The sequence below is a fragment of the Primulina eburnea genome, chromosome 2 (assembly GCF_022965805.1).
Source record: "Primulina eburnea isolate SZY01 chromosome 2, ASM2296580v1, whole genome shotgun sequence".
NCBI classification, from domain to species: Eukaryota; Viridiplantae; Streptophyta; class Magnoliopsida; order Lamiales; family Gesneriaceae; genus Primulina; species Primulina eburnea.
In genome coordinates this window covers 2608543-2624200 of record NC_133102.1, presented here as the reverse complement: position 1 = coordinate 2624200, position 15658 = coordinate 2608543, and the positions used below count along the sequence as shown (strand labels likewise).

At 34.9% G+C, this 15658-nt stretch overlaps 3 protein-coding genes and 1 non-coding gene across 5 annotated transcripts; 1 reads left to right on the top strand and 3 right to left on the bottom strand.

The window, feature by feature from the left end:
* Positions 1 to 44: 44 nt before the first annotated feature.
* On the bottom strand, positions 45 to 2622 carry LOC140819127 (rRNA 2'-O-methyltransferase fibrillarin 1-like). The gene is made up of 7 exons (XM_073179141.1): positions 2492 to 2622; positions 2089 to 2402; positions 1867 to 1962; positions 1651 to 1728; positions 1389 to 1565; positions 578 to 646; positions 45 to 321 (listed from the first exon to the last, which is right to left on the bottom strand). The coding sequence occupies exons 1-7, from the start codon at positions 2514 to 2516 to the stop codon at positions 145 to 147; spliced, it is 936 nt and encodes a 311-aa protein (XP_073035242.1). The 5' UTR covers positions 2517 to 2622; the 3' UTR covers positions 45 to 144.
* LOC140824926 (small nucleolar RNA snoR60) lies at positions 1049 to 1120 on the bottom strand. The gene has a single exon (XR_012116540.1). It is a non-coding gene; the product is annotated as a small nucleolar RNA snoR60 (small nucleolar RNA).
* A 2178-nt stretch (positions 2623 to 4800) lies between the features above and the next one.
* LOC140819113 (sec-independent protein translocase protein TATB, chloroplastic-like) lies at positions 4801 to 8046 on the bottom strand. Its single transcript, XM_073179126.1, has 5 exons — positions 7717 to 8046; positions 7443 to 7564; positions 6681 to 6744; positions 6444 to 6587; positions 4801 to 5496 (listed from the first exon to the last, which is right to left on the bottom strand). Exons 1-5 carry the CDS (start codon positions 7958 to 7960, stop codon positions 5096 to 5098), a joined length of 975 nt encoding a protein of 324 aa, XP_073035227.1. The 5' UTR covers positions 7961 to 8046; the 3' UTR covers positions 4801 to 5095.
* A 4279-nt stretch (positions 8047 to 12325) lies between these two features.
* Positions 12326 to 15535, top strand: LOC140819102 (uncharacterized). 2 transcript variants are annotated; one of them, XM_073179114.1, is made up of 3 exons: positions 12327 to 12573; positions 13274 to 13409; positions 13899 to 15535. In XM_073179114.1, exons 2-3 carry the CDS (start codon positions 13308 to 13310, stop codon positions 15165 to 15167), a joined length of 1371 nt encoding a protein of 456 aa, XP_073035215.1. In that variant the 5' UTR covers positions 12327 to 12573; positions 13274 to 13307; the 3' UTR covers positions 15168 to 15535. The 2 variants fall into 2 exon arrangements, with proteins under 2 accessions (XP_073035220.1, XP_073035215.1); XM_073179119.1 differs by lacking the exon at positions 13274 to 13409 and having other exon boundaries at positions 12326 to 12573; positions 13899 to 15530.
* Positions 15536 to 15658: the final 123 nt, after the last annotated feature.

Below are 15658 nucleotides of genomic sequence, written 5' to 3'. Positions count from 1 at the left end.
TATAAAACCGACAATTCCTCATCCAAGTATCAGCATATGAGATGCAGAATATAAGTCCGATGAATAAAAAACCTTCAATAACCGGAATTCATCATGATACAACTCGCACAGGCAAGAAAAGGATAGAATGAAATATCGATAATCCTAGGCCACTGTTTTTTGTTTCTTTGGCACACGGTAGCCACCAACAACACAAGCATGGTCTCGCTCAAATGGTTCGAGAGTAACCTGCTCAGCAGGTTTGAATTGGTCCGCTTGCAGCTTCTTTACTTCCTGGGCAAATACGGCCTCAGCAGGTACCGTTGAGTCGATGCAGTTTGCCTATGCAAACAAACACATAAGTTTAAAACTGCAGCATTTTGATTCACATACATGTATCTGTTGGGAAGCATCATTAGATTGAAATTTGCACCTACTTTCAAATGAACCAGACCAACATAAATACTTATCTCCACCTTTATTTGAAGTGTTCCAAGAAATTTTAAATCATCTTTCCAACATAGCAAATTATATAATATTACATATACTAACGCTAACGAATAGATCGCGCTAAAAAAACATAATCAGAAACACAAACCTTAATTGAGATCACGAAATGGCCTCCAGCTTTCAAGAAATATGATGCGTTTAGAGCTAAAATTCTCGCCTGAAAAAGGAAAAGGAGCACGTCCCACATTGTCATTGATAAGAGCAAAACTTCAACAGTCTCTTGGCGGGCAGCGTCATGTAGATCTTAGTATAGGAGTCAATTGGTACGCTCAAATTCAATTAGCATGCATCAGGTAGCCAGAGGAAACACTTACATTTTTCTAAAAACAAATCAAACACCAGAACCTCGTAAAATTAGACATCATATTATATATAATATATTAAATAATTAAGAAATATTAGTGGTTTAAAGACATGAAAATAAATTTTTTAAAAAATATCATACTCAGGTACTTCGAGTCTTAGACTAAGTAGCTCAACCTTCACAAGTACTTGTAAAGGTAAAGAAAATGATTAAAAAAATATTCAAGGAACCAAGTAATTAGTATAAATTCATGAACACATCAGAGACTCGGTTTTTGCATCACCCATAACGTCTTGAAGGGGAATCCGAGTGGCTCATCATTTGTTTGTTCACAGATGTAATCATATAAATCAAGAAAAAGAATTCCAGAAGTCAATTTCGGAAATATTCACTCCCAATGAGAACAAACAAGGCGAGCAGAAAACGAAGCAAAATTTAAAACTCTTGGAAGTACAGAAATAAAGGGACAAAAAATTACCAGTACCCATTAAAATACAATTATAATCCGTAAAACAGGAGGAAACAACTAATTCTCAGCATAAGATAACACGCACATGAGAACTTTTCGGAAACATAATCTACACAGAAACAAAACCTGGTCAGGCTGAGCAACGTCAGAGAATATGACATCCACCATTCCAACAAGCATTCTATACTTAGCAGGATGTCTAGCATCTTCAATAATGGGGATTACATTGGTCCTTTTCTTCGCCATGTTCACCAAGTCTCTACCACTCCTATGAGAAAATTCGACGGCATAAACAACCCCACCCTGCCAAAAAAAGAAAAGAGGTTGATTGATAAGCACAAATTCATGAACTAATTTTAAGAATAACACAGCTCCACGAAATACTTACAGGGCCAACAATATCAGAAACATGAGAAACAGTAGTTCCCGACGCAGCTCCAAGGTAAAGAACACGAGCACCAGGTTTCTTATTCGTATGAACAATAAATATATAAAAGGAAATCAATAATAATAATAATTCAGAATCAAATATGATTACAAATCCCATCTTATCCGGTAACAAGAGCAAAATCAAACTGAAATATAGAAAGACTCGCAAACTCACAATCCAAACATTATCAACTCCACCAAGAATCGCTGCAGCCAACTTAGAACGAAAAGGATTCCACACTCTGTACTCAATCTTTGTTCCATCTTCGTTCTAAACAAGTAAAAAAAACAACAAATAGTCAAACAGCAATTATTCAGCAACCAATTCTTCAGTCATATAAACAAAGGGGCAATCCAAGAAAACAAAACAACGAATCAACTAAATGAAATTCCAGACCTGAACAGAGACTCTCTTCTCATTATAAACAGCTTCTCCAGGAACCATATTCTTGGTGCAAAGAGCATCTTCTTTCCCCTTAGCAATGAATACACCTTCATGCCTATGCGGCTCCACAATCACTCTGCTTCCTCCCTTCATACCGCCTCTTCCACCTCTGACTCCACCTCCACGGCTTCCTCCGCTTCTTCCGCCACCTCTCTTCATGGCACTCCCACCGCCACCTCCCCTTCCGCCAAAACCTCCTCTACCACCTCTTCCTCCCCTTCCTCCATCTCCTCTTCCCCCTCTAAACCCGCCGCCACCGCCACGGCCTGAAAACAAAACAAATCAGCAAGCCAATTAGTGAACTTTACCCATCACTCCAATTATTATTAAAGGAAAATGAACAAGAGTAGAGTACCTCTGTTTGGGGTTGTCGCAACCATGACTGCTGCAGTGTATTGGCAAAGGAGAGAAGTGGTGGCTGAGACTCGCAATGAAGGGCAATTTATAAAAGAATTATGCTACTAGGGTTTAGGGTTTTCAGAAGTTGGGTATTTAAATAAAAAAACCCTCTAATATTTTATATAAAAGTTCCTATTTCATCGGCTTTGGATATAAATCCAAACCACATTTTGTATATAAAAGTGTTAAATTATCGGTAAAAACTTATGTGAGACGGTCTTATAGGTCGATTTTGTGAGACATATTTTTTATTTGAGTCATACATGAAAAAATATTACTTTTTTATGCTAAGAATATTACTTTTTATTGTGAACATCGGTATGGTGGGCTCATCTCACAAATAAAGATTCATGAAACCGTCTCACAAGATACCTGCTCTAAATTATAAAAGTTTACTTATTACAAATTTTCTCTTGATTTCCAATACTAGATTGATCGAATCTCATTGTAATATAAATTAATACAATATAATTCAACTTTGAGTTCCAATCGTAAAATTTTGAATTAACTGTCTTCCTTTTCCAGATTTCATCTTGACACTAGAAACCAAGGTTCTAAAAAGCGCGAAGCGTCCCGAAGTGTGTATGTCGAGCTTCAAGTTTTTCAAGCTTAAGCGAGATTAGCACGAGCTTAAACGTGAAAAGACGTTTTTTATCTTTAGTGTAATTGTAATTATCTCAAACCAATACATAGATAAAATAATACATAAATATGATAAATTTAAGTCTGATACATTAATTCTCATATTTATAAAAACATGAAAATCTCAAAATTACAATCTTTATTTATTTTTGAAACTAGTCTAAATTAAAAATTGTTAAATATTTGTCAAATCATTGTCAGACACGCTTAATCATAATTAAAATTTAAAAATAAACATTTAAATTATAAACTTATTTTATTATTTTAAAATAAAAAGACATACCTTCAAAATAAAAAAAAAATTAAAAATAAACATATGTGATTAATTGTACTTTAATTAAACACTTTGATTACGCTTAATTCGAACCGTTTTTTTTCAAGCTTAAGCGGAGCTCAAGTGTGCTTTTTAGAACACCGCTAAAAACAACACCCAAAAGATTTTAAAAACCGAACCTTATTTACTATTAAAATTAATTCATATAATATTGGACACTTTTAAATATGGTTATTCTATTTATTAATTAAATATATATTTGTATCTATGTGATATAGTATACTTGAGCATTTATTTTATCTTTTTAATTATTTTTAGGTGATTTATACTAAATAATAATTTTATGGAATTACTTTGTGTATATAATCGTAACTTACGTTTAAAATCTAATATTAATTAGACCTTGAATATTATTCGACTTTTATAAATGATAAATTTATCTGTTGGAAAGATGATTTTAAAGATTGAAGTCCTCGTCCATCTTTACTTGAGATGGACAAAGTATTTTGTCTTAGCTTTTAAATATTACACAAAATACATGCAATGTGTGCATGAATAATTAATTTTAGAAAATGGCTGGTGAATTTGCCGAGGAGAAGAAAGTTGGCATCAGCACGGGAAATGTGAAGCCCAAGAAGCTGATAGGAAGAAAACAATGCCAGCTGGTCACTTTCGATCTTCCGTACTTGGCGTTTTACTGTAACCAGAAACTGATATTTTACAAAAGCGGGGATGGTTTTGACGGAATTGTGGAGAAATCGACTTGCTGCTGTCTTTGGAGGAGTTTTTATCAGTTGGCAGGGAAATTGGATAAAGATGATGAGGATGGTGTGTTTAGAGTGGTAGTGATGTATGATGATGATGATATGGAAGGAGTAGAGGTGGTGGCCGCTGCGGCGGAGGAGGTGGCAGGGGATGTCGGAGTTTAAGGAACTGCTGCCTTACAACGGGATCTTGAATTTGCAAAGCCGCTGCTGGCAGTGTGGCGGTTTGGTAGTATTTATGGCTTGCCACAAATTGTGACCAACTTTCTACGTGTTATCCATTTTAATCTAATCTACATTATGATCATATTGTAATATTTTTTTAATAATTGGGTTTAAAGCCAAGACTCACCATTTAGTTTCTCACTCGACATTCTTTCTGTGTTTCATATCAGATAAAAAGTAAAGTTTCACTCTGCTCATCTCCAAGAAGTTTACCTCTTCAAGATTTCTGGTAAACATGGATAAAGAACTACAACCATTTTCAATCAGTGTGATCATCGTGATAAACTCGATCAAGTTCCATGAATTACTTTGTTTACATATTTAACCTTTTCAAGTTTCGAAAAGCATGAGAATGTAAACTAATACAACAGAGCTGCTGCATTAGCTCTGCATAAATATTGTATACGCATGACGATTTTTGCAACAAGATCAATCCTGATACAGAAACACGAGTAAATTAACAATTCCCCACTCTCAGACTACCATCAAATGACAAAACTCTCTTGCTTACCACACAATCAAAGACAAAAACACTTGACTCATTATTGCCCAAGGCATGCTACAAGTTCTTGATAACGTTTGAAAAATCGTCATTCTGAAATTTATGCCTTGCTTTCGGTATTTGCAGGAGAAGGGCTAGGCTAGAAGGCACAGCTTAAGGGACTTCTTGGAGATCGCCGGCCTTCGGATTTTGAGCTGGAATCGTCTCTGAAGAAGCTTCTTCTTGAGGCGCGTCTAATGTTTTTTGAAAATCTACATCAGCAATATCTGAAGAACCATATTGAGTAGCGTCCAATGCTTGGGATTCGAATTGAATACGGCCTCTCTCTGCTTCTTCTTGAGGCGCGTCTGAAGTTCTTTGAAAATCTACATCAGTCGTATCTGAAATACCATACTGAGTAGCGTTCAATGTTTGGGATTCGGATTGAATTTGGGCTCTCTCTGCTTCTTCTGCCTGCTCTTTCCGCAGTTGAGCAAGAACTCCAGTCAGCTTTTCTGCCGTGATATTCGAGGAGTCCACTTTCGACTCTTCCACACTGTCAGATGGAACACCATCTGCAATTTTTATTATTAATCCACCATTTCGAGTTTAATCAATGACAGATAGGTCATCCACTCAAAATCGCCGCTTTGGAAATATTTACCTAAGACCTGATGCTCAGTCAAAATGATGTGGGGGAGTAACAATGGTTTGAAATACGTAGAGAAATCATTCAAGCTACACACAACCTTAGAAAACGATCTTGTTATGGATATATGAAAAAAAGAACCTCTGAATCAATCAAATGACATTTCTGAACTGATGTGCATAAAATATACTTCAGGTAAGCCTCCTGTTCTCAAAGAAGTTGCAATAACATCAAGGCATCACAAGGCACACAATGTTAGCGTGTATAGAAAATTAGCAGCCCGGTGATTCATCCTTCAGTTTTGAAGTCTGATAAAATATATTTCTAGGAGCAATATGCAATTTGTTTTAACCATCTGTTACAAACCCATAAGTGCTGAATTTTACCGGTTGTTAAGTAGAAGTGATGGTGTCAAGGTGGCTGGCAAGAACTGTTGCCACCCCAACCCAAAAAACACAAACCTTTTCCAATCAATTTCAATATTATGTTGTATACAGAACAATATAAATTTGCCCCTAAATATTTTGAATTTTAGTTTAGCTAGCTTCTGTCTCTGAAACTACAGAATATAGTTCTGACGCACTGACCATCAATGAATAGAATTTGCAAAATAGAAAACCAGCTTCTTAATGAAGATTAGTCAACAAAGTCTTCAAAAAATATTGTGTGTGTATTGGAATATAGGATCTTCAGACCATCTATCAGTAAACTTCTACTTTTCCAATCTAGAATCAAACAATCTTTATTTTTTTTAATCTTTTTGCAAGAAAATGCTGTTCAAGTAATCAAGTGTGAAGCAACCCTGTGAATCTGTAAATCTAACTAATTTAGCAAAAAAATATTAGAATAGTTAAAAAGATAGATGAAACTCACTGGATTCAACATTCGCCCCTGAATCCTCTGTGCTATCCTCAGTCAAAGGCTTGGTGGTGTTAGACGTAGAGGGTCTTGGCATTTGATTGTCGGTTTCATCAAGACCAATCTCTCGTTCAAGGGTACTCTTGAATTCCCTCGAAACTTCCTTCAAGATAAATGAAAAATAAAAAATGACTAGTGATAAAAGTAACAAAAACCATTTTTACGCTCGAACACTAAACAAAACATGTAGACTTGCCTGAAGTTCTCTAATTGTAGGTTGGAATGCACGAAGAGTTTTACCCAGATTACGAGCAACCTGTTGTAACAAAAAGAAATTTTAAGAGTTCCTATCTCAGTTTTCTGCCAATTTTTTATCTTACCAAATCAAGAATGGTTTATAAAACAAAACAATTCTACCAAGAGTGTGGTGGGGGTATAGTTCCCGGGCTCATCTACAACAGAATGTGCATCATGTATAGGAAGTTTGAATTTGTAAATACAAATCATACTCACTGCAAGCTTAAACTTGAGTTCATAATACAGACCGTAATACATATAAAATTATACACTCAAACAGAACGGTGTTCATGGGTGACAGTATTGAACTAGACACGGGATCAAATCCTGAGCAAGGAAAATTAATGTGACTAGTATCTCTACAACATCTCCAACTTTTCACATCATTTTCATCCAGGAACAATGATAATAACCAAAAACAGTGTCGCTTTGGTGAGGAGGAACTATTCTTCTCGAAGGACTTCACTTAGGACCAGAGACTCCGTAACATTCCCATGGAAAATTGAATACACCACGTTACTAATAATAACAAACTACAGTTTCCATTCATCTGAGTAAATAACATCCAATCCAACATCTAGAGTTGCTGAATGAAAAATATTTCGTGGAAAATAAGACTTATCATTTTCACTAGCATGTTAGGCTCAACATGAAAGACAATCCCACAAAATTTTTCTCAAAACAGGAAACGACGAAGGTAGAAATGCGGTAGTTAACCTCAGCTAGACCTTTGGGCCCAAATACCAACAAAGCCACCACCCCAATAACCAGAGCCTCTGGAGCCCCAACTCCAAACAAAGAAGCATACACTCCTTTAGCTTTAACTTTCACCTTCTTTTCTGCAAACCACGTTAAAAGATACAAAAGAAAGAATCTTGGTTACAAATCTGAAAAATTCACACCAACGCCACAAATTGTCCCTAATAGAAAGTACGATATTCAACTTCACAAACCCAACAAAAAACAGCACAATAAAATACAAGAAAAATACCTGTTTTCACAAAATACCGCGACATTGAAACGCCCAGATGCTTGAGCCCATTCCACTGGGGAAAAACAGTAAAACCCAGTTGATGATTATATTTAGCCGGCTGAAATATTGCATTTCTAGGTACCGAAGTTGCAGAATACGATAAGGCACAAAGAACGATTTTGGCACCGGTAGCGGATGATGAAGAAGAATGCAACAAAGACGATGGATTAGTCGAAAGTGCAACGGCCATGGTCGAGGTCATTTGCGATTGGGCTGATTCAAGAAACTAGTCCATGAGAAGTTTCAGCTACCATATCAATTATTATATCACACATAAGCAGGTGAAAAATGAGTTTCAATTCGAGTATATACCATAGGTCTGAAAAATAGGTTTGACCGCGTTTAAGTTTGAAGGTTGACAAAAACGTTCAGCTTTTAAATTAATTGTGTTTAAGTACAGTTAATCGTATCTATTTATTTTTTAATTTTTTTATTTTGAAAGTATGTCTTTTTATTTTAAAATAATAAATTAGATTTATAATTTAGATGTTTATTTTATATATTTATTGGTTTGAGATAATTACAATTATACTAAAAATAATTTTTTTTTTCACGCTTAAGTCCATACTAATCTCGTTTAAGCTTGAAAAACTTAGAACTCGACATCTACGCTTCGGACACTTTTAAAACCTTGTATATACTACATACATACATTATTTGTACACTATGGGCCATTACCAAATCCATATGCCTAAAAGGTGGCTGAAGGGCCAAGGATGCCTAGCACCGTGGGCTCGAGGCCCATTTAGCACATGAATCTCTAGCCCATCTCTATTTATGTTACCTTAGGTACTAAACTTCGAAAGCTCTCTGCTCTCCTATGATTTTGATCAATGAAGATATATACTGATCTCTCCATCTATGATTGCAGGTTTCCAAATCAAACTATAATTTGATTTTTTTAAAAACCAATTTTGATTCTCCAAAGTTCAAGATTTGCTTTTGTTCGAGCCAAATTGATATGATGAATTTAAAATCGAACCAAGAGCGTTGTCTATTTTACATTTGATTTGGACTGATCTCGAGTATTGTGATACTAATTCAAGAAAGACTTATTTTTCATTAGCATACAATTGACATAACCAAGTTTCAATTCAAGAATTTCCTCTATAATAATGCATTAATATGATATGATTTGATTAAGTTTTGCATGATTGAAAATGGGGTGAGGGGAATAAAATAATGTAATATCATCAAAAGTTTAATTGCGGGTATCAACCACCACCTACTTGAGCATGTGATATGCTGGTTAAGCTATGGTGAAGTTGGACCACAAAGCATACTAAGACCCACCCCACCCCACCCCACCCCCGCCCCCTCTCCCCCCCAACCCATATGATGGTAAGTTTGTGATAAATCCATGAGAAGCAATTCTTGGTAGGACCCAATTTTTCCAATCCCATTTTTCCCACCTCTTTTCCTCTCTCCATCACAAACAATTGAAATCATCAAAATATTTCGTTTATTAAAAAAATATATCAAAGTTTTAATAATAGATTACCAGAATCATCTTACTCAAAAAACTGTTTTAACTAGTTTGTAACTGTAAAATTATCCAATTAAGTGAGATTTAAACCCTATACCGCGAGAATTTTAGGACTTTGTCTTTGTTAGTAGGCTAAAGATCCTTGTTAGGAGCCACTAGTTAATATAATATTTGTGAGAGAGAAGTTTGATTCAACAATGTAGTCAAATTAAAAAGGTTTTAACATAAAAAGACTATGGTAGAGGTAGTTATAGTTACTGAAAAAGAGGCTATCCCATGACAGCTATGTAGAAAGTTTTTTAAAAAGGGTGGAAGATAAAAAGTAAAGTAGGTCTTCTTCCATGATTTTTATTTTTACATAAGAATCTATTTAGTCAATGCAATGAAGTGATGAATTTTACAAGATGTATTTTCACGAAAACTCATTTGAGACGGTATCACATATTAGTTTTATGAGACTGATATTTTATTTGGAGCATTCATTAAAAATATTGATTTGTTATGTCAAAAGTATTATTGTTTATTGTAAATATGATCAGAGTTGGCCGTCTCACGACTAAATATCGGCAATACTGTATTAATGAGGATGATTGTTAATGTTAATATATACAACTCTACAAAATTTAATCTAGTCGATGTATGATATCTAACACTCACACTCATTGTCCGAAATTAACAACTGGAACGTAAAGTTTACAAGATATTAGTGGGTGACTAATAGGACAGTCTAACACATAATGGTAAGATGTGCTCTGATGCCATGTTAAAATCATATACTTGCTCATAATTTCACCTCAAAACTAACTTATAGAAAGAAAATTGCCCTAATTTATATATACAACAAAAACTTAATTCAACCGATGTGAGACTTCTGACACACTCTCTCATGTCAAAGAATGAACAACTAAAACATGAAATTTATTGTACATTAGCAGGTTGCCCATTAGGATAGTATAACACTAAATATCAAACCTGACTATAATTTCATGTTAAGATCATATAATTGTGTCCAACTCCATCGCAAAAATTAGCTCCAAAGAAAGAATTGTCGAAGTTTATATATAGAACTCTAAAAAACTTAATTCAAATCGATTCGAAACATGTAACACTAAATAACGTTATTTTGTAAAAAATCGAGCTTTTTCGAAAAATGTAATAACAAAAAATTATAAAAAGGGAAATGTGAATTAGATATTGGGGGTTGAGATATCATTGTCAAAGAAAGGAAAGGATAATGTTTTAGAGGGAACCACCCGTGCAAAAAAGCATGTAGTTAATATTACAAGGGGAAAGAATTTAGAAAGAGTGTCATGTTCTGTCGCACGGGGGTAAAACTGACTCCTCGCACGTGTATGCCCTCGCTAATTCGAATAGATAATAATGATCAAAAGTAAAAAAAAAAAAGAAAAAAAAAGGTAATCCATTTATTATTATATAATATAAGAATCAACTATTTGCGAACAAAATTTCATCCTAAAAATGATCCTCTTCATCAACCGGATGACTGAATTAACAATAGATTCAAAATCTTAATAATTCATTACATATGGTATAAGAAATTAGATATAATATCATACACAAAAACTAATGTGAGACGGTCTAATATATTATTTCTGTGAGACATATATTCTATTTGGATCACCTGCGATTTTTTTTTATGGAAAAAAATATTATTTTTTATTATAAGAAAATGATTAACCCGTCTTATGAATAGAACTCCGTGAGATTATCTCAACAAAAAAAAAAACTCAATATCATAATCATAAAATAAGGATATCAAATCAAATATATGTAAAAGAATATAAGAAAATATTTTATTTATTATTAGTTACTCTGCACATACGTTGTGTGTGTATACAATATTTTTTATCATTATCGATGGATTAAAGTGAAATTTGATAAATTATGGAGGGACTAAATTGATATTTGAATAGTTGAAATAAAATAAAAATGAATATAAAAGTTTGTGTTAAAATTTTAAAAAAAAATACAAAAAGTCAAAAGTTTAATATTAATATCATATAAAAATAAAACTGAAAAAAAAATCGGTGTTCTTTTTAAAGTGGCAGTAGGTAAGTTGGGTTGGGTCACAAAATGAGTTGGCCTTTGGCCCTAATTCCAAACCAAACTCACGAAGGTCACGTGACATGGAGTTAATTTGGGGGTGTGGGCGCACATAACCCCAAACGTACACCACATTAAATGCGCACTACACCTCCACCTGGCGTCAGTTTTACCATTATTAGCCGAGCTACTCTGGCCCTGCGCGGCGCCGTAAAATGCCGATCGACGGAATTGATTAGTGTCCAGTAATTTAGCTAATCGCACTTTAAACCCAACATCATCTATAAAACACATAAATCCCCCTTTTGTAAGTAATTATACACAAGGTTCAAAAATACGTGAAGCGTCTCGAAGCGCAAATATCGAGCTCCAAGCTTTTTAATCTTAAACGAGATTAGCACATGCGTAAGCGTAAAAAAATATTTTTATCTTTAGTGTAATTGTAATTATCTCAAACCAATAAATAAATAAAATAATGCATAAATATGAAAATTTTAAGTTTTATGCATTAATTCTCATATTTATAAAAGCATAAAATCTCAAAATCACAAATTATTTGTTTTTGCAACTAGACCACATTAAAAAATATTAAATATTTGTCAAAGCATTATCAAACATACTTAATCATAATTAAAATTTTAAAATAAACATTTAAATTATATACTTAATTTATTATTTTAAAATAAAAAGACATATTTTCAAAATAAAAATAAAAAGATGTGATTAATTGTGCTGAAATACACTTAATTAAACGAATCCCAAGAGAATAATATATATACTTATTCAGACAATTGCTCCTAATAGGTTAAAAAATAAAAATATAATAACGACTTATATATTTTTATTTAATTTAAAATAGAAGAGAGATGCACCGAACATATGAATATGTTAAATTAAAAACAATTGGAGTAATCTGATAAATTTTCTTTTATAAAATAATAATTTTTTTATAAATTGAGTAAAAAATAATAATCTAACAAAAATTATGAGTGAAATGATATCTGAGGAAACATTTATAAAGACATTTCTTGATTTGTTTGTGTCTGTCTCACCGTCTTGAAATATGCCATGTGCTCTTCCGTGTAGTTTTCGTTGATTGACTTCTCTCCAACGCCACCGGGAAATACATCCAATTCCGACGTTGAACAGCTGGAATCCGACGTAAGATCTCCATGAGCAGCGTTCGGGACACCGTGGAAACAGTGAATGCTGCAGCAACCGCCATAGTTACTGCTGAAAGCAGAGTTCAACCTTCTACGGTGCAGGTGTGTATCAATTGATTTCGTTTGAAAAGTTTCCTGATGTAGATATGGGTGTTGGGATTTTCCTTTCAAGAATTGTGTGTTCTGTTTGAAATTCTGTTGATGGATTGGGAATGTGTTTGGATCAAAGAGGAATAAAGATTGAGTTTTGATGGTTTATTCTTTGTTAATGTTATTTTATTATGCTTCAGGAAAGTGGTTATGATTGAGTTTTGACTCATGAAGTTGTGCTGTTAAGTCTACATAAATCATTGGTTGGGTTATCATTCAATAAAGTTCAACCGGAGAAAGATAAAAAATTTCACATTTCAACCTCAAGACTTAAATGATACAACTTTTGAGCTACAATGATTTTTTAGTGTAGTACATGAAAGGTTTGAACTATGCAAAGAATAAAAATTCTAGAAACTATTTTGATTTTGTCAAAAAGATTAGATTCCAGATTTTCCTAGATTCCCTTTTGAAAAAATCTCCTTCATGCGCTGATCTGATGTATGTTTTGACACTTGAGATTTTATTTATGAGATTTTGAATCAAGGATACCGCATTTTCTGTCTGATCCTGATTTGGTCTGGTGTTGAATGAGTCCATTTCTTGAGAAAAGTCTGGTTAAACCTTTCATAATCGGCCTGCTTTTGGTTGGATCCTTCAAATCTTGTTGTCAGATCCTTTGAAATGAGAAGCCTTTTGTGTCAAATTCCAGGATCGGAGTTCTCTCCATAAGATCTGAGAGAGAAATGCAGATTATGTATGATATAGGACTGAAGGGTTGTGGCAATACTAAATATTTGGAACTTTACAGCGGTGCAAATGCTTCATTTCAGTCTTACTCCAACAGGGTAATTTTCGTTACTAAACAAATAAAGTGAGAAAATCGAAGGACATGTAAATAGGATTATAATGGATTAGGTGGTTTGGAGAAAGCGTACTATTTTACGTTTCAATTCGATCCATTTTACGCCCTGGATATCAGAGCCCTTGGTGTATGAAAAATTGGCCTGAAGGACACTGATTAAAGAAATTTTTAGCCAATCAAATGTCTGTTGGAATGGATGAATCCTTGTATAACCCACTCACAAAGATTGTGTAAGAATAGGTGTATCTCTACCAGTGTTTAAAAGTTTTGGATAGTGTAATTCTGGAGGACTAAGGTTCCGTAGATCTTGGAATGCTTTATCCTTTTTGTATGACTCGTTTATTTTTCCACAGGGTTGCTGTTATGAGAGTAACTTAACCTTATAGATTTGAGTAATTTGTTCGTTTATCTATCTCGTTTCGTGTTTGGAGTATAATACTATAATTATTGCCTTGTTTTTGTTCACTCGTAGAAGAAAAGATGGGGAAGTTGGTGGAGTCTCTACTGGTGTTTTGGTTCTCACAAGAACAGCAAACGAATTGGCCATGCTGTCATTTTGTCGGAACCAACTTCACAGAGAATTATAGCTCCGGTCACTGAGAATTCGAATCATCCTGCCACCAATATGCTTCCATTCATTGCCCCTCCCTCTTCTCCTGTATATTTTCTTCGATCCAATCCTTCCTCTGCCACTCAATCACCTGTAGGTGTACTTTCTGTTCATGCCTACTCACCAGGAAGGACAGCGCCCATTTTCACAATCGGTCCTTACGCTCACGAGACTGGATTAGTTTCGCCTCCATTGTTTTCTACCTTCACAACTGAGCCTTCTACTGCTTCATTTACCCCACCTCCGGAATCTGTTCAAATGACAACACCTTCCTCACCAGAAGTCCCATTTGCTCAGCTTTTGTCGTCATCTCTTGCTCGAAACAAGAGATGTAGTGGGATGAATCTGAAATACCCATTGTCCCAGTACGAGTATATACCCTACCCATACCCTGGAAGCCCTGGTGGTCATGTAAAATCACCAGGCTCGGCTATTTCTAATTCTGGAACGTCTTCGCCTTTACCTGATAAACGTGCAACCGTTGAATTGCGAATTGGGGAAGCTCCCAAGTTTATAGGCTACGAACACTTTTCTAACCGTAAATGGGGTTCCAGATTCGGTTCTGGATCAATAACTCCCAGTGGCTGGGGGTCAAGACTAGGCTCTGGAACTTTGACACCAAACAGCGGGCTATCGATGCTCGGTTCTGGAACCCTGACACCTAATGGTGGCGAACCCCCATCTCGGGACAGTAACCTCTTAGAGAACCAAATTTCTAAAGTAGTCTCATTAGCCAACTCTGACCGAGAATCACAAAATAATGGAACTGTCGATCACAGAGTGTCTTTTGAACTAAACGGTGAAGATATACCCACTTGTATTGTGAAGGAAACAGTCCCTAATTCGTGTATGATCACATCGAGAATCCCACCAGAGGCAACATCTTCAACAAAGAATGAAAGTAGCCCAATGGCTATTGATATGGAAGGAGATGGCTGTCATCAAAAGCATCGTACAATCTCTCTTGGTTCAAGCAAAGATTTCAACTTCAACAATGCAAAGGGACAAGTCTCGGAGAAATCCATCATCGACTGTGAGTGGTGGACAAATGATCATAAAGCTTTGAAAAAGGAATCCGGCCCTCAAAACAACTGGACTTTCTTCCCAATGCTGCAATCTGGAGTCAGTTAACGCTAAACACGTAACTATATCTAGACATAAAGATTGAAACTTTAGAAATCAGGGAACCAAAGCTAGTTTGTCGGTGAAGTGCACATGGATTTGTACAGGAGAAAGATTTCTCTGAACTCACGACCATACCGGATATTTAATAGTGTTTTGTATGAGACTTTTTTTTTGTCACTATTCAGCTTTTGATGTGTATACTACTAAATATAGATACCATGAGGACTTGTATTGTTAACGGGGTTCTCTTCTGTTAAATAACGTTAATGTAATAAAAAAAAAACATACTGAGTTATCATGTGCCAACACTTTTAGCCTACTGTTAAAAGTGTGAGGAACAAGACAAGGGTACAACTAGCTCCGTGTGTCTGTATGGTCTTTGAAAGAATGTCACTTGTTGATGTGATTCTGTCCGAAACTAACTAATTTCACTTGAATCTTGATTCTAATAGGATCCCGGTCTCTCGATAGCTTCGATGATATTCTTGGGGTAATCT